The sequence below is a fragment of the Falco rusticolus genome, chromosome 14 (assembly GCF_015220075.1).
Source record: "Falco rusticolus isolate bFalRus1 chromosome 14, bFalRus1.pri, whole genome shotgun sequence".
Classification (NCBI taxonomy): domain Eukaryota; kingdom Metazoa; phylum Chordata; class Aves; order Falconiformes; family Falconidae; genus Falco; species Falco rusticolus.
The window spans coordinates 1,185,638-1,198,215 of record NC_051200.1 but is presented as its reverse complement, the minus strand read 5'-3'; the positions used below and the strand labels follow the sequence as shown (position 1 = coordinate 1,198,215).

Below are 12,578 nucleotides of genomic sequence, written 5' to 3'. Positions count from 1 at the left end.
GCCCAAAGAGGCAAAAAAGAGACAAAAAAGGGGGTTTTATGTAAACACAGCCATGAGAGCTCTCCATAAAACCTGTTGCTCTAAAGCATTTTGATTTCAGTCAACAGCCAAACCTCACATTGTTTTACAGGCAGGTTATTTGATTATTTTACTGGAAAAAAGCTGAAGGCAAAACCTGCTTTGTGGTTCAGAAACTCCTGTTGGGCCCCCCCTGGAGCAGATCAGTCCTGCCCCGGGAAATACCAGCAGGGAATTCTAATTGAGCAGATTTTGGTAGAGTTTGTGCCTGAAAACACTGGAAAGGGGGAAAGCAGAAGGTGTAAGGCCACAAGAGGTGAAAGGCTGCTGCTGAGCAGGAAAGAAGAAATAAAGAGAAAATAAAGATTCCCAGGAGTCAGAGTTACATTCTGAGAAAACATTGCATGTTTAAAGACACATCCCCATCCAGCAGTTAAGGATACTTTTAAATACGCATATGTAAGCCCGGGTGAAATGTAAGCAGAAGTTTTACTATCAACATTCGCTGAGTCAGATGGTTCAGTATCCAAAAAAAAAAAAAAAGAGGAAGAAAAAGCCACTTGTGAAAGACACAGATCTAACTGAACACAGGAAAGAGAGCATTAGCCCCTTCTCCTGCACAAAAATCCTTCTGTTAAAACATTGGTTATGCAGAAAACAGATTTTTCAGGGGAAAGCATCTGCCAAGCAGCACGTTTGTTCTGGTACATCCAGAAAGGTGATCAAGGCGGTGTTGCACCCGCTGCTGGTTACTGCCTGCCCCCCGCCTGCGAGCAGTTACTCTGCGTAGAGGTTTGTATTTTGCTGATGTGCGTGTTAATGTAAAATACAGGAGCCACAGATGGCGATGCTTTATGCTTAGTGACATGCAAGAGGGGGCAAAACTATTCCTTGCATAAGTTTAGAGAAAGAAGAAACAAGTATATTTTGAATGGCAAGGTTATATGTACCCAAGCCCTCGAGGAGTTTTCATTTAGCTCAGCTGGGAAAGCTGAGGTGCTCCAGCTGATGAGCTCTGCAAACAGCCTGAAACCCCTCGGCACAACCCCAGCCCCTGACAATGCTTTGCATCAGCAAGTTTGCAGCAAATCACCTGGATAAAGGCTGCACATCAGCTTTTTCCTCCAGTTTTCAGGTTTAATCTCGATTTCCACAAGATTTTTCATTTTATTCCTATGTCCTTTCCACATGCCTGTATCTTTCTGGATATTGTAAACAAATACTTTAATGTGGCTCCAGGTGCAGAGGATTTGAAGGCAATTGGGTGATAAAAGGGCAGTCTTTTCCTATGAGTGTGTTGATGAATTATGGTCCATAAAGTCATCCTCAAAGCTTTCCCTAGGGAAGGGAAGGGAAGAGAAGGGGTTGTGGTGTTTTTTTCTGTGTTAAAAATGAGTGGGAAGGAAGCGGGGAAAGGTCTGTTTGTGAGCAGCGGTAACCGGCTGGGCTCTGATATGTCACAGAGCAGGGGATTTTCCACTATTTCCACAGTGTGTTGGAGGAAGCCAGAAGGAGACTGCTATGTCCCAAAATCAGATGGTCCTTACTAGGAAAATGTATCGTTAACCCAGATACAGAGATGACCCTCTGCAGCACCTGTGGTTTGGGGTTATTTCTGAGTGCCAGGGGTGTGAACGGAGGCACCTCCAGTGGCACTGCTGTAGTAAGAGACCTTTTCTGCTGTGCTTTCCTGAAACCAAGGGTCTAACTAGCATTTGTCTGTAGATATTAGCGAAGCAGATGGTTTCCCTGAGCTGGTGGGGAGGAAGGAAGGGGTGGGAGCTGGATGTGTCTTGTTTGCCCACGAGCGACGGGCTCTGCTGTGAAGCCTGGCAGGTCGAGGGTTTCGCAGAGGCCGCTGTAACAGGTCATGTTTTTAGTGTTCGTGCACTTTTAATCCCTGTTTGTTACTCTCAGTGCTTTGCAAATCCATATTACAGTGTGGCTCCTCCAGCTCTGCTGCAGATGAAGATATTCTTAAATTTCTAATTTTTGCTGCCGGCACTCTGCACATGCGAGGTGGGGGCTTCTCACGGCACACAGGTAATGCTGCTTTTGCACCACTGAGCCCGTTCTGCAGCCCTGGTACTCTCACCTCCTGCCCTGACATTGCTCACGGCTCTAAAAAAGCCTTTGCATGACAGTGTGTACATGGCACAGGAGCCCCCAGACCAAAGCCAAGGTTCCCCAGCTGCCGGGACCTCAGAAAAGGATGCTCAGGTATTTCTGCAGTGGTTGCATCGATTCCTGAGCGTGCACACAACTCTGGAAGCAAAAGAAGCCTCTAAAGAAAACACCTATACCGCTATGGTTTTGTTTTTAGAAATAACTACAGAGCTGTGAGGGGAAGGCAGGATGTTTCTGTGTCAACACTGAAAAAGCACCAGGGAAGGGACCTTCTGCCTCCTGGGTGGCCACGGTGGTTGGTGGGGCTGGGGATGAGTTCATCTGCTGCGCTTGTAGGTTCCATCTCTGAAAGACTCCTCAGGTGAGTGCTGGTGGCTGTGGCCAGCTGCAGGAGGCTGAGGTCTGCCCCTAAATCCCAGCTGTGCTCCCCAAAGCTGACCCACAGCGGAGCCATGCAAGGAGGGACAGGCTTTGTGAAGTGTGTGAGGGCTTCTGCAACACAGCCAGGTCCATCAGTCCAAAAGAGGCCGGAGGTGCTGGATGCTGCGGGGTGCCGTGCTCAGGACGGGGATGTCGCAAGGCTTCTGCAAAGCAAATGCAAATTTTGTGATGTACCTCATGAGGTCAGGGGGCTCTGACAAGTCCAGCGATGCTTCAGTTCAGGGAGGAAGGGACCCCTGCAAAGCTTCTACCAGCCCCCTTCATCCTTCAACATTCCTCGGGATGGATTTGTTGGCAAACTGAAGCCCTTATAGTCACAACGCCTTACGCTTGTGTAGCTAAGGAGATCTCCAGGAAAAAACCAACCTCAGTTCAAGGCAAGCTGCTGATCCCGTCGCAGACCTGAGTCAGCCTGGCTGGTGAATGGGATGACGAGTCTGGTGGGAGAGGGGCAGCAGGGCTGGGGCTGGGTGCAGGGACACGGGGCTGGGCGAGCTGCTGAGGGATGTTTTGTAGTGTGAACCAGGGCGAGACCTGCGAGTGAGCTGTGAGCCCGTCAGCTGGAGAGCGAGAGCAGGATCAGGCCCTTCACATCCCTGCGAGTGCTGTGTGTGGGTGCGGGGGTGCCGGTGGCTGGGCCGACCTGCCAGAGGCTGGCGGTAGGAAAGTGCCTGCGTGCACTGGGGTCTGTGCTCTGTCTCCTTGCTGCCTGGGCTGGGGAACAGGACCCACTTTGGCTTTGGTGGACCAGGACCACTCCCTGGGCTCATGAAACCCCCCTGGGTCAGCTCCTCTTAACATAAAGCTCAATTACTGAACACCGATGTTTTATATTTACTTTAAAAGCAATGACTTGTAGAAACATACATATTCAGATGGTGTTTCCCAGCTTTTAGCTTATTAAGAAAATGAGTGCTAACATCCGAAGGCATCATTCCTGTTGCTTTTCCTTCTGTACATCTCAGCTGTGTGTTGATGGGGCTGGGGTTGGTTTAGATTTTGGGGGTGGAAAAGGAGGCAGCTGGAGGTGCTGTAGCATCCACCCAGAGCCAGGCTAACCCCGGGCTCAGGCAGAGCTGATGCAGGGGAGGGGGCAGAGCGGGAGGGGGCTGGGCTAGAGGGTGTCTGGCGAAGGAGAGCAGCCTTGGGGAAAGAGGTAAAAACACAGAGTAAAATGCAGTCCTCTCAAATTCTCCTTTGTTCCCAAATCCTGACAGACGTTTTCTGCCCTCTAGAAACTGCTGCTCTTTCCCTGGCCATCACTATCCTCTGCAGCTCCTTCATCAACCTCTTGAAATGTCACTGCCCCCCTTCCTGTTCACCCACCTGCTTTGACACCAACCTTCCAGCCTCCCCGCTGGAGACTTCTGATGTACCTTCATCCCTCCAGTACCTCCCTGAGCCCTCCCCTGGGCTGGCTGCATCCTGCCACCCTGGCCCTTGTGTGTCCTGACAGCAGGTAGCATCCTTCTGAGCTGAAGAGGGATTGCAGAGGCACTGACATGTGGCCAGACTTCCCCAGGACCATCTCAAGTAGTTCAAAGTCAATTGGCCGGAGCTGCTGACCACCGACCTCCTGCCTGAGACACGTCCTCATGAAAATTTTGAGGTCAGCACAGATGCAGTTTCTCATGAGTGTGTCCTCACTGCACCTCCAAGGCAAAACATGAGCTCTTTGCAGGGGTACTGCACCCTCTGCTCCATCCTGATGCTCGTCGGTAAGTCTGGGATGGGGCAGGCAGAAAGTGACTTGGGGGATGTAGAAGCTGGGACTGGGGCAATGCTTTCTGTTCACTGCTTCTGCTGGTGTAGTAGTCAATGCTGGTAATCTCTGGGCAGCCCACAAAGGGTGATAACAGCAGGGTTATCAGTTCTCAGCTGCCAGTGTTCATCACTGCATCTGCAATTCAGAAGATCTCTTCTGCTTTCATCTATGTGATGATAACATACGTGAAAAGGCTTTCCCTGGTTTTAGATGTGAGTTGGAAATCACAAATGGAACCCTGAGAGAGCATTCATAACAGCTGGCCCAACCCCTGGTGCTGTCCATTTCCCGAAGGAAAGAAAAATTCTCTCAGGCTGATGGACCAGTGTTTCCCAGCCCACACAGCTCCCTGCAAGCGCTGCGCAGGCAGAGCCCCTCGCTGCCAGCTTTCACAGCTGCAGCCAGACAGTTTGGGGATAACTTCTGCTTTGTTCCCACAGCCAAGCTCCTGGGAGGCATCAGACGCGGTGTCCCACTCAGTCGCAGGGACGGAGCAGGCAGAGCCGGCTGCAGCACGGGGCAGCTCCGCAGCTGCGCTGATGCCGCTTCCCGAAGCTTTTGGGTGCTGCTCGAGGGAAGAGGTGAACGTGCAGGAGCGGCTACATGTGGTACCCCAGGGAAACGTCGCAGCTCGGGACAGCGCCCTTGCAGCAATGCCTGCGCAGCTTAAATGTGCTGAACAATTTCTGAGGCTTGTTTTCTGTGCGCCACCTGCTCTGGTTGTCCCCTTGCTGGTGCAGGAGCCCCGGGAGCCGGTGAAGGCAGCAGCCGTCCTACCGCGAAGTGAATGTGCTTTGCACTGCAGCACCTCCCACTCGCTCTGCCTGAGCAAACGTGCCCCCAGCATGCCTGCTCAGCAGGCAGAGACCCGTGGTTTCCCCAGTATAAAATGGTCTTCCAGTGGCCCTGTGTGACTGAGGTTTCTTTCCTCTGTGGGAGGTGGCATGTGCTTCGCCCTGTGCCTAGCCCCAAGTGGCAGCAGCTGCCACCCCAACCTGCCCGTGGGCATGCGGTGGAGGTGCCTGTCCCCTGCCCCCCCCTCCCTCCCCGACCACCCCATCCCTGCAGGGCAGAGGGCTCAGGGCTGGGGTCTCAAGCAAGCGCTTCCACCCTGGCACGTTCCTGGTTTGCCAGCGATGGTGCGGACACCTCCGCAGCAGCACTTTGTGTCTCCCCCTGCCCTGGATCAGCTCTCCATCCCAGCGAGGGGAAGGTGCCCTGTTTGTCACCAACCAGATAGCCCTTGCCCCAGCGCAGCGCTGCTCCCTGCACTCAAATACCCCTCTCCCCATTCAGCACCCCTCTCCAGTGGAATAAGCACCCCTCCCTCCAACAGCCTGCTCCCCACAACAGCCAAGGCTGTGTCTGCAGTATCGCTTTGGGCTCTTCCAGCTGCCGAGCCAGAGGGGAGATAATTTTCCAAAGGTTCTGGCAATCCCAAAAAGGGCAAAGCACCTCAGCGTGGGGCTGCCAGGAACCGGGGGCTGCTTTTGCAGGATATTTTCTGGTTGTCCCCTGAGGGTGAGAAAGTGGACACCTCTCAGCATTGTCCATGGTCACGTTCCTGCTGTGACCAGGCGAGATGAGGTGACCCCATGACATCTTACGATGCTGTTGCAGCCAAGAGGGCTGTAGAGCTTTGTAGCCCCGTCCCCGCTGCAGCCGTGCTCCCCCAGCGCTGGCCCACATCCCACCATGGTGGTCACAAAGCCGTGGTCAGCTCTGAGAATAAGCAACCAAGATTAAGTTGAACTAGACCGACGGGGCTCTGCTGCTGCTCCAGCTGCCTCTCAGGCAGGACGGCTGCGTGAGAGAGAGCCCCAACCTACCACCTTGCAACCACCCTTGCTGACGAGGTGCTGGCCATCATGAACCTGGGGAGCAGGAGCTGGCATGGGGGACTGGGTGTTCCCTGGGGCAGAGCTGTCCCCTTGCTCCCATGTTTGCAGCTCCCCCTTGTCCTTGCCATGCTCCATGGTCGCGGCAGCAGCTCTCTGCCACGAGCAGTGCCTGCTTTGGGCTCCCCCAGCCCCCCAGGAGCAGCACCTCCCTCTGCAGCACTGGGCTCCCCCTCATCTCTGCCTGCTGGGATCTGCGCTGAGCCTGCCCGCGGCTCTGCTCCTCTGGCTGGGGCTTTGCAAGCCCTTTCTCCTGGGTGAGGGCCGGCAGCCAGCTGGCTGTCCCCCAGGACCCCTACTCTTCCCCGGGTCCCACCGCCAGCAGTTGCAGCAGCCTGTGGGCTGCGATCGCCGAGCACAGGAAGAAAGCCTGGGCTTGCGCTGGGGACTGAGGAAGAGTCACCGACTTCCTCCTCTGTCAAGGCGACAGCTCGGAGATGCTCGCTGGCTGCCTCGGTGCCGACTCTGACCACTCTGACCCCGCACTGGCAGCGTGGTGACCGGCTGCCCAGAGCTCCCGCTTCCCCTGCTGTGGCGGGGCTGGCCCCAGCACCCAGAGGAGATGTCCTCCGGCTGGTGCCGTTGGAGCCTCGGCTCCCTCCTGCTGCTCCTCGGTGAGTCTGGGCCGCGCTGGGGTCCCAGGGCACAGGGTGTGCTGCCGGGAGCAGCTCACAGAGGGGTCCGTGGAGGGTGATGCTGGTGTGGCTCCTTGGCTGGGTGGTGGCAACAGCACGCTGGTGGCACCCAGGACTCCCGTCCCTGTGACAGCTGGCAATGGGGACCTGCTCTGGCGTCAGTCCCAGGCAAGGTCATGGTGGCAGGGGCTGCTCCATCCGCTGGTAGATGAGGAGCGGGAGGGGGCTGTGCCTTTGCCTCCCCTTCTCCTATCAGGGTGCAAGGACCAAGAGCTGCTTCACGTGGAGGTGGCCAGAGAGGCAAACCCAGCTGTGGAACGGTGCAGTGTGCGCAAGGGCCAAGGCACAAATAACACCGGGGGTGTTGGATGACTGGGGCCCATCTCACAGCTCCCTGCGGGGCTGCTGCTCTGGCTCACGGGCAGGCGCAGACGACACAGCTCCCTGCAAGCGCTGCGCAGGCAGAGCCCCTCTCTGCCGGAGCTCGGGTCCCCTGTGAAGCCCCCCAAAAACAGGCATGCAGCAGCTGCGTGTTGCTGAGAAGCAGCTTCTGTGCATGGGGCTGCAGCGCAGGGGGAGGTGGGGCGAGGTGTGCTGCAAATGCCTGCGTGGGGCCGTGTTTAAAGAGGGGAAGGGGCAGTGGGTCCAGCCTGTGCTCTCTCACCACTCATCTGCCTCTTGCCCTTCTCTGCAGGGAGAAACCTGGGTATCCATGTCAAAATCCATCAGGATTCGGTCAATGGCACCGTGGGTGAGTCTGTGCTGCTGCCCATCTCCTACAGGTTTGATGGTGCCCCTTGCTTCCCAGTGTGGATTCTCTGGGCACTCAATGACAGCCAGGGCCCGTTCACCACCTGCACGGTGTACAACTGCTCCCTGGGTGCCAGAGGCACTCCCAGCTCCTGCTTTGCAACTTGTTTCACCTACGCCACGTACCAGAGCCGCACGAAGGTCTTTCCGGAGAATGGGTCCCTGCTGCTGCAGAACCTGCAGCTCAGCGATAGCAGAGGCTACACTGTCACGTTCAGACCACCACCCCAAACCTTGACCATCACCCTGACGGTACATGAGCAGCCTTCCAGCCCACCGCCTCCAGGTAAGCATGACTGTGCTCAGCATAGGCGCGTCCCACACTGCCCCCGCCACACGTGCGGACGGAGTGGGTGCTGGAGTATTTGTCCCTCCTCTTGAAGGGATGAGCTTCTGCCGTGAAGGGAGAAATTCCAGGGATGTCTTATACAGTGCTGTAGGTCTTTTCTTCCTATGATAGAGAACCCATCCTGTCCCACAGTGCCAGCTCCACCACAGTGTAAGGGCTTCCTCTGCCGCTGGTTGTCTCTGATGAGAAATGCTCTTCTGCCAATCTTGTGGTTACCCAACGCAAATGGCTGCAGATGAGAGGTGGGTGGGTTTGGGTCCTGTGCTGGAATAAATCCAGTATTCACTGGGGAGAGCGGGGTGCTCGGGGATAAATCTTTGGCTAAGAAAAATATACCAAGCGATTGCTGTTTATGACCATGCAAGATGCGTATATCATGGGGCAGCCAGCTGCGCTGCCACATAGTCCTGATGATGTGCCCCACACCCATCTGTCTCACTGTGTGTGTCTCTTGCTGTTGTCTCTTGCTGTTCCCTGGTTGGTTTATCACTCACCACAGTGTACAAAGGGGTTTTGAAGACCGAACTTTGCACTCAGTAAATTCGCAATTCCCTCCTTGGGTTTTGCTTCCCCTGCTGGGTCTCCGCCATCTCTCAAGGCACAAGGCACAGCATGCCTCCTGCGTACCAGTGACTCTTCCTCAGCTCTGCTGCCACCCTGCAAACAAAGCACATGAAATAACCTCTGTGGCAGTATCTGCCGTGGGTCAGAACAAATCCATGTATGAACATCTGTGCCTTCTGTGGTAGGACTAGCGAGCTCCTTCCCTGGCCCCTCCAGCAGTGCCATGAGGCATGCACATGGCTCGTGCTCTCTGCAGGACAGAAATGTCTCTGAGAATATTTTCTGGGCTGACACTCAAGTTCCAGCCTCTGGCTGGCCTGGGGTGAAGCTGTCGGCTGTCTTCCCGGTACTGTGGCCAGGGAACCCTCCTGCACAGCCCCTGCACTTCCACGTGGCTTTGGGGCTGGGGGAAGATGCCGATCACAAAACCCAGGGACCAGTTATGAGGCTGAGCCCTGCCTGGCTCCATGCTGAGCACCCGCAGTACCCAGGTGCAGCACTTCCAAGGGCTGCCGGTGTCAGTCACAGCACCCCCCTGGTGCAGGGCATGCAGCCCATGGGGTGCACACCGTGCAGGCAGACGTGCAGCAGTCGGTGCAGGAAAGGAAACTCAGTGATGCCTGAGCTGTAGGTGTGGGTTGGCTTTTTGCAATGCGGTATTTCCTCTCACCTGCTTGCCTATCTCCAGCTCCTCGTGCTGCTTTCTGATCCCAAGAGTGCTGAAATCAGCAGGAGCGCTCTGGAAAACGTGGTGAAGCTACTGCAGTTAGAAAACACTGTTGCTTAAGAAATACACCACCTATTTTATTTCAAACAGATGAGAGCAGCCAAGGCCGTTACTATGCAATTTGGATTTGTTCTTCAATCTTCCCCCTGCTATTCCTGCTGTTCTACTGCACAAGGCGCCGAGGTGAGTGGATCTGCTCTGGCTTTTTATCCTTCCAGGCTGCACCCTCCAGCTTGCACAGGCATATTCCCGGGTGTTACAGGTAGTGAAGGGCTCCAGAGTTGCCTGGGTTCTGCTCTTCACACCAAAATTATTCCTTCTGTAAGAGCATCTCTCAAATGTGCCACCTCCTTCCAGTCATAAGAGTCACTGAATATATTTCAAGTTCATAATGCAGCTTAGCAGAGCTAAGGGGGTGTTGCAATGGTTTTCTGGAGAACTCATACCTTTTGGCACTGAGACCAGAATCAAGATACTGTAACATCTCTCATCTGTAAAAGAGGTACAATTTCAAGGACTTTGAAACACACCCTCTAAGTGTGGCCATGACTGTTCTGTTGTAGCTACTTTAGAACTCCACCTGGGGAGGGTATCTTGGGATGTTTTCACTTTAAAGCAAGCTGACAAGGTGCGCATCCCCACAGCTTCCACTAGTGGTGTCTTCCAAATCTGCATCCCTGAGGATGCCTTCGGCAGGAAACAAATTCATTTCTTTTCAAGGGAGAGAATGTAGTTAACAGAAATCTCCACCTTAAAAGCAAAATCCACGCCACCTCGCCAGTGAAAGGGCCAGTAGGGTGATCCTGGTTCTCCAGTGCTGGGAGAGAGGAAGGTGCAGACCATCAATGTCTCTGCCAGATAATAAAACTCTTTTTTCCTAGGTGCAGCTCGGCAGCAGAAGAGGAAAGTCATTAAACAACAGCAGGTACAGGGGAAAATCGGAAAGCTTTTGCACACAGGCAGCTGGGTAACTGCTAACTGCTGGCTTGAATAAGACATACTGAGCTGCAAGAATTGGGTGCTGGGTATAAAATCAGGAAGTTAATTCATTACTGTAAGGGAAGGCTGCAAAGCGCCTGCCCTTTCCCCAACCGCACTGCGGCTGCACGCTTCCCCTCCACCTCCCCCCCAGGCAGACCCCGAGGCACCGCCAGCCTTCCCTCCCTGGCCCAGGAGCCCTGGGACAGCCTTGCCCAGCAGCAGCAAGGAAAATGCCAAATGGATACATGCAGAGAAACGTGCAGATAGTCATCCCTTCCCTGCTTCCTAGCCAACCAAACTTACCTTAAAGCGCTTCTCCAGAGATCAGCGTGGATGATCTCGGGACTTGTCTCACACAGAGTTTTACCCATGAAAAATAAAGCAGAGAAAGAAGTAAAAAAAAATAAGGAGACATGAGAGCCAGATGGCTCAAGTCATTGCTCTGCCCACCACGTAGTGCTGGAGAAGCTGATGCCTTGGGGGTGGCAGATGTCCCAGAAGTACTACAGTACCCCAGAAAGCATGTCATGCAGGTACTTCCAGCCAACAGTTTTTCTACACAAAGAGGCCAAAGAGGGTTTTGTGCTTTTTTTTTTTTTTTTTTTTTTTTTTTTTTTCCCAGTGAAAATAGCCCAGGTTGAGGGCAGGTTCCCCACCCCTGTGCTCTCTGGCCTAGAAATGCAACAAAACTTCAGCAGAGGTTTTCATCTCCCTTTCCAGTGTCCATCAAGCTCCCCCATCGGCTCCCCAGGTTGTGTCTGTTTTAGCTGAGAGGTCCTTGGGCAAAGTAGATGTCACCCTCCGGTGTACCCGATGGGCTGAGCCACTTTTGCATCCATGGGGTAGGGTTGCTGGGACCAATGTTCCTCCCTGCTATCACAAGTGAGGGCCACCTGGGCTTTACATAGCTCCCGCCTCTGCCGGCTCCTGGTGGTGCAGACCAGCTCTGGACCCTTCCTGATCCCCACGCAGCCTCTGGAGAAGGCTCTCATCTTTGGTATTTCCTTTGTATTTCTCTAGGTCTCCAGCATGGAGGAGGCCCACGTGGAAAGCGCTGCAGTGGGGAACGTGGCAACCATTTATGCCACAGTTGCAGACAGGTTTGAACAGTCACAGCCAAGACCAACACCAGAGGTCATGTATGCATCTATAACTGCTCCTGGTCCCCCAGGGCTGGACCCTGGCCCCTACCATCTCCTGGTTTGACTGTGGGAGCTGCAGGACCATCGCAGAAGGTAGTTGTGCCTCAAAGCAAAGAGGATGTTTTTGTCACTGATGCTGCCTGTGCTGATGCTCCCCCTCCAGCAGCTCTGCATGCTAAGCCTAGGCTGTAAAGAGCTGGGAGCAACAGAGTACAGAAATGCATTAGTTTGCCTTGAACTGCAGCCTCTCTTGAATTTGAGGAGGTGAGCTGGTTTTAACTCCTGCTTGAGGCTTCCTTAGAGTACAGAGCCATCCAACATAAGAAATGCCTAAGGCAAAGGCAAATCAAGAGTTTGTCTGTGGGAAGTCCATAGACTCACCTTGATTTACGGGGTAATGGAGAGCATCAAATAGATTTTAGTTGTGTGTCCCAAGTTTACTATCATATTGTTCCTTGTCATATTAAAAGAATGTATGAAGATACTTTACTCTGAAAAGTTGTCCTTATTTTTGTAAGTATGGCAAGTAATTGATGAGCAGATTCTTCCTACAATGGTGTTTGCTTGACCTTGGGATCCCAGGGCAACAGGTTCCTCTGTTGTTTTGAAATGTCCTTTTGAAGCACAAGGATGGTCCTGGCACCTAGTGCTGTTTCCTCAGAATGGTATGCACGGGTGGAAGAAAGCTGAGCTGTGGAGTTCTAGTTTAAAATCAAAAGGCAGCATCTCCCTCAGCAGCACTAGCTTTTTCAGGCATCTTTAAAATGCAGTGAGGGCATAAATGGATTTTGTTTCCCTCTGGGTTTTGCAGAAAGCCAGGTAGTATGGACCAAAACATGGCTACATACAATAAAAAGTGGATGCTATAGAAGGATGAGAGCCCTTGGCATCTCCCAATGGCAGCTGCTGTTGGTACATGTGATGATGCCAGGCTGCAGGGCAGGATTCCCTTGGAACAGAGCATGGAAGGTGCTGCTGCTGCCTCTCTTCCTTTTGAGTGCTCCTCTGTCATCTGGGATGACATTCAAGAGGGATGATGCTGAAGATGATGTTCAAAGTACCACGCACAAGGAGGCTGCTCCCACCGGTGCTGCACCTTCACTCCTGCCCTCTTCCTTCCA

The 12,578-nt window shown here is 53.7% G+C and overlaps 1 protein-coding gene across 2 annotated transcripts; it reads left to right on the top strand.

Moving 5' to 3' along the window:
- The first annotated feature begins 3,694 nt into the window (after positions 1-3,694).
- LOC119157167 lies at positions 3,695-11,955 on the top strand. Of its 2 annotated transcripts, none has more exons than XM_037407732.1 (5): positions 3,695-4,304; positions 7,579-7,980; positions 9,425-9,517; positions 10,216-10,259; positions 11,336-11,955. In XM_037407732.1, exons 1-5 carry the CDS (start codon positions 4,253-4,255, stop codon positions 11,519-11,521), a joined length of 777 nt encoding a protein of 258 aa, XP_037263629.1. In that variant the 5' UTR covers positions 3,695-4,252; the 3' UTR covers positions 11,522-11,955. The 2 variants fall into 2 exon arrangements, with proteins under 2 accessions (XP_037263629.1, XP_037263628.1); XM_037407731.1 differs by lacking the exon at positions 3,695-4,304 and adding an exon at positions 5,443-6,863.
- The last annotated feature ends 623 nt before the right edge of the window (positions 11,956-12,578 follow it).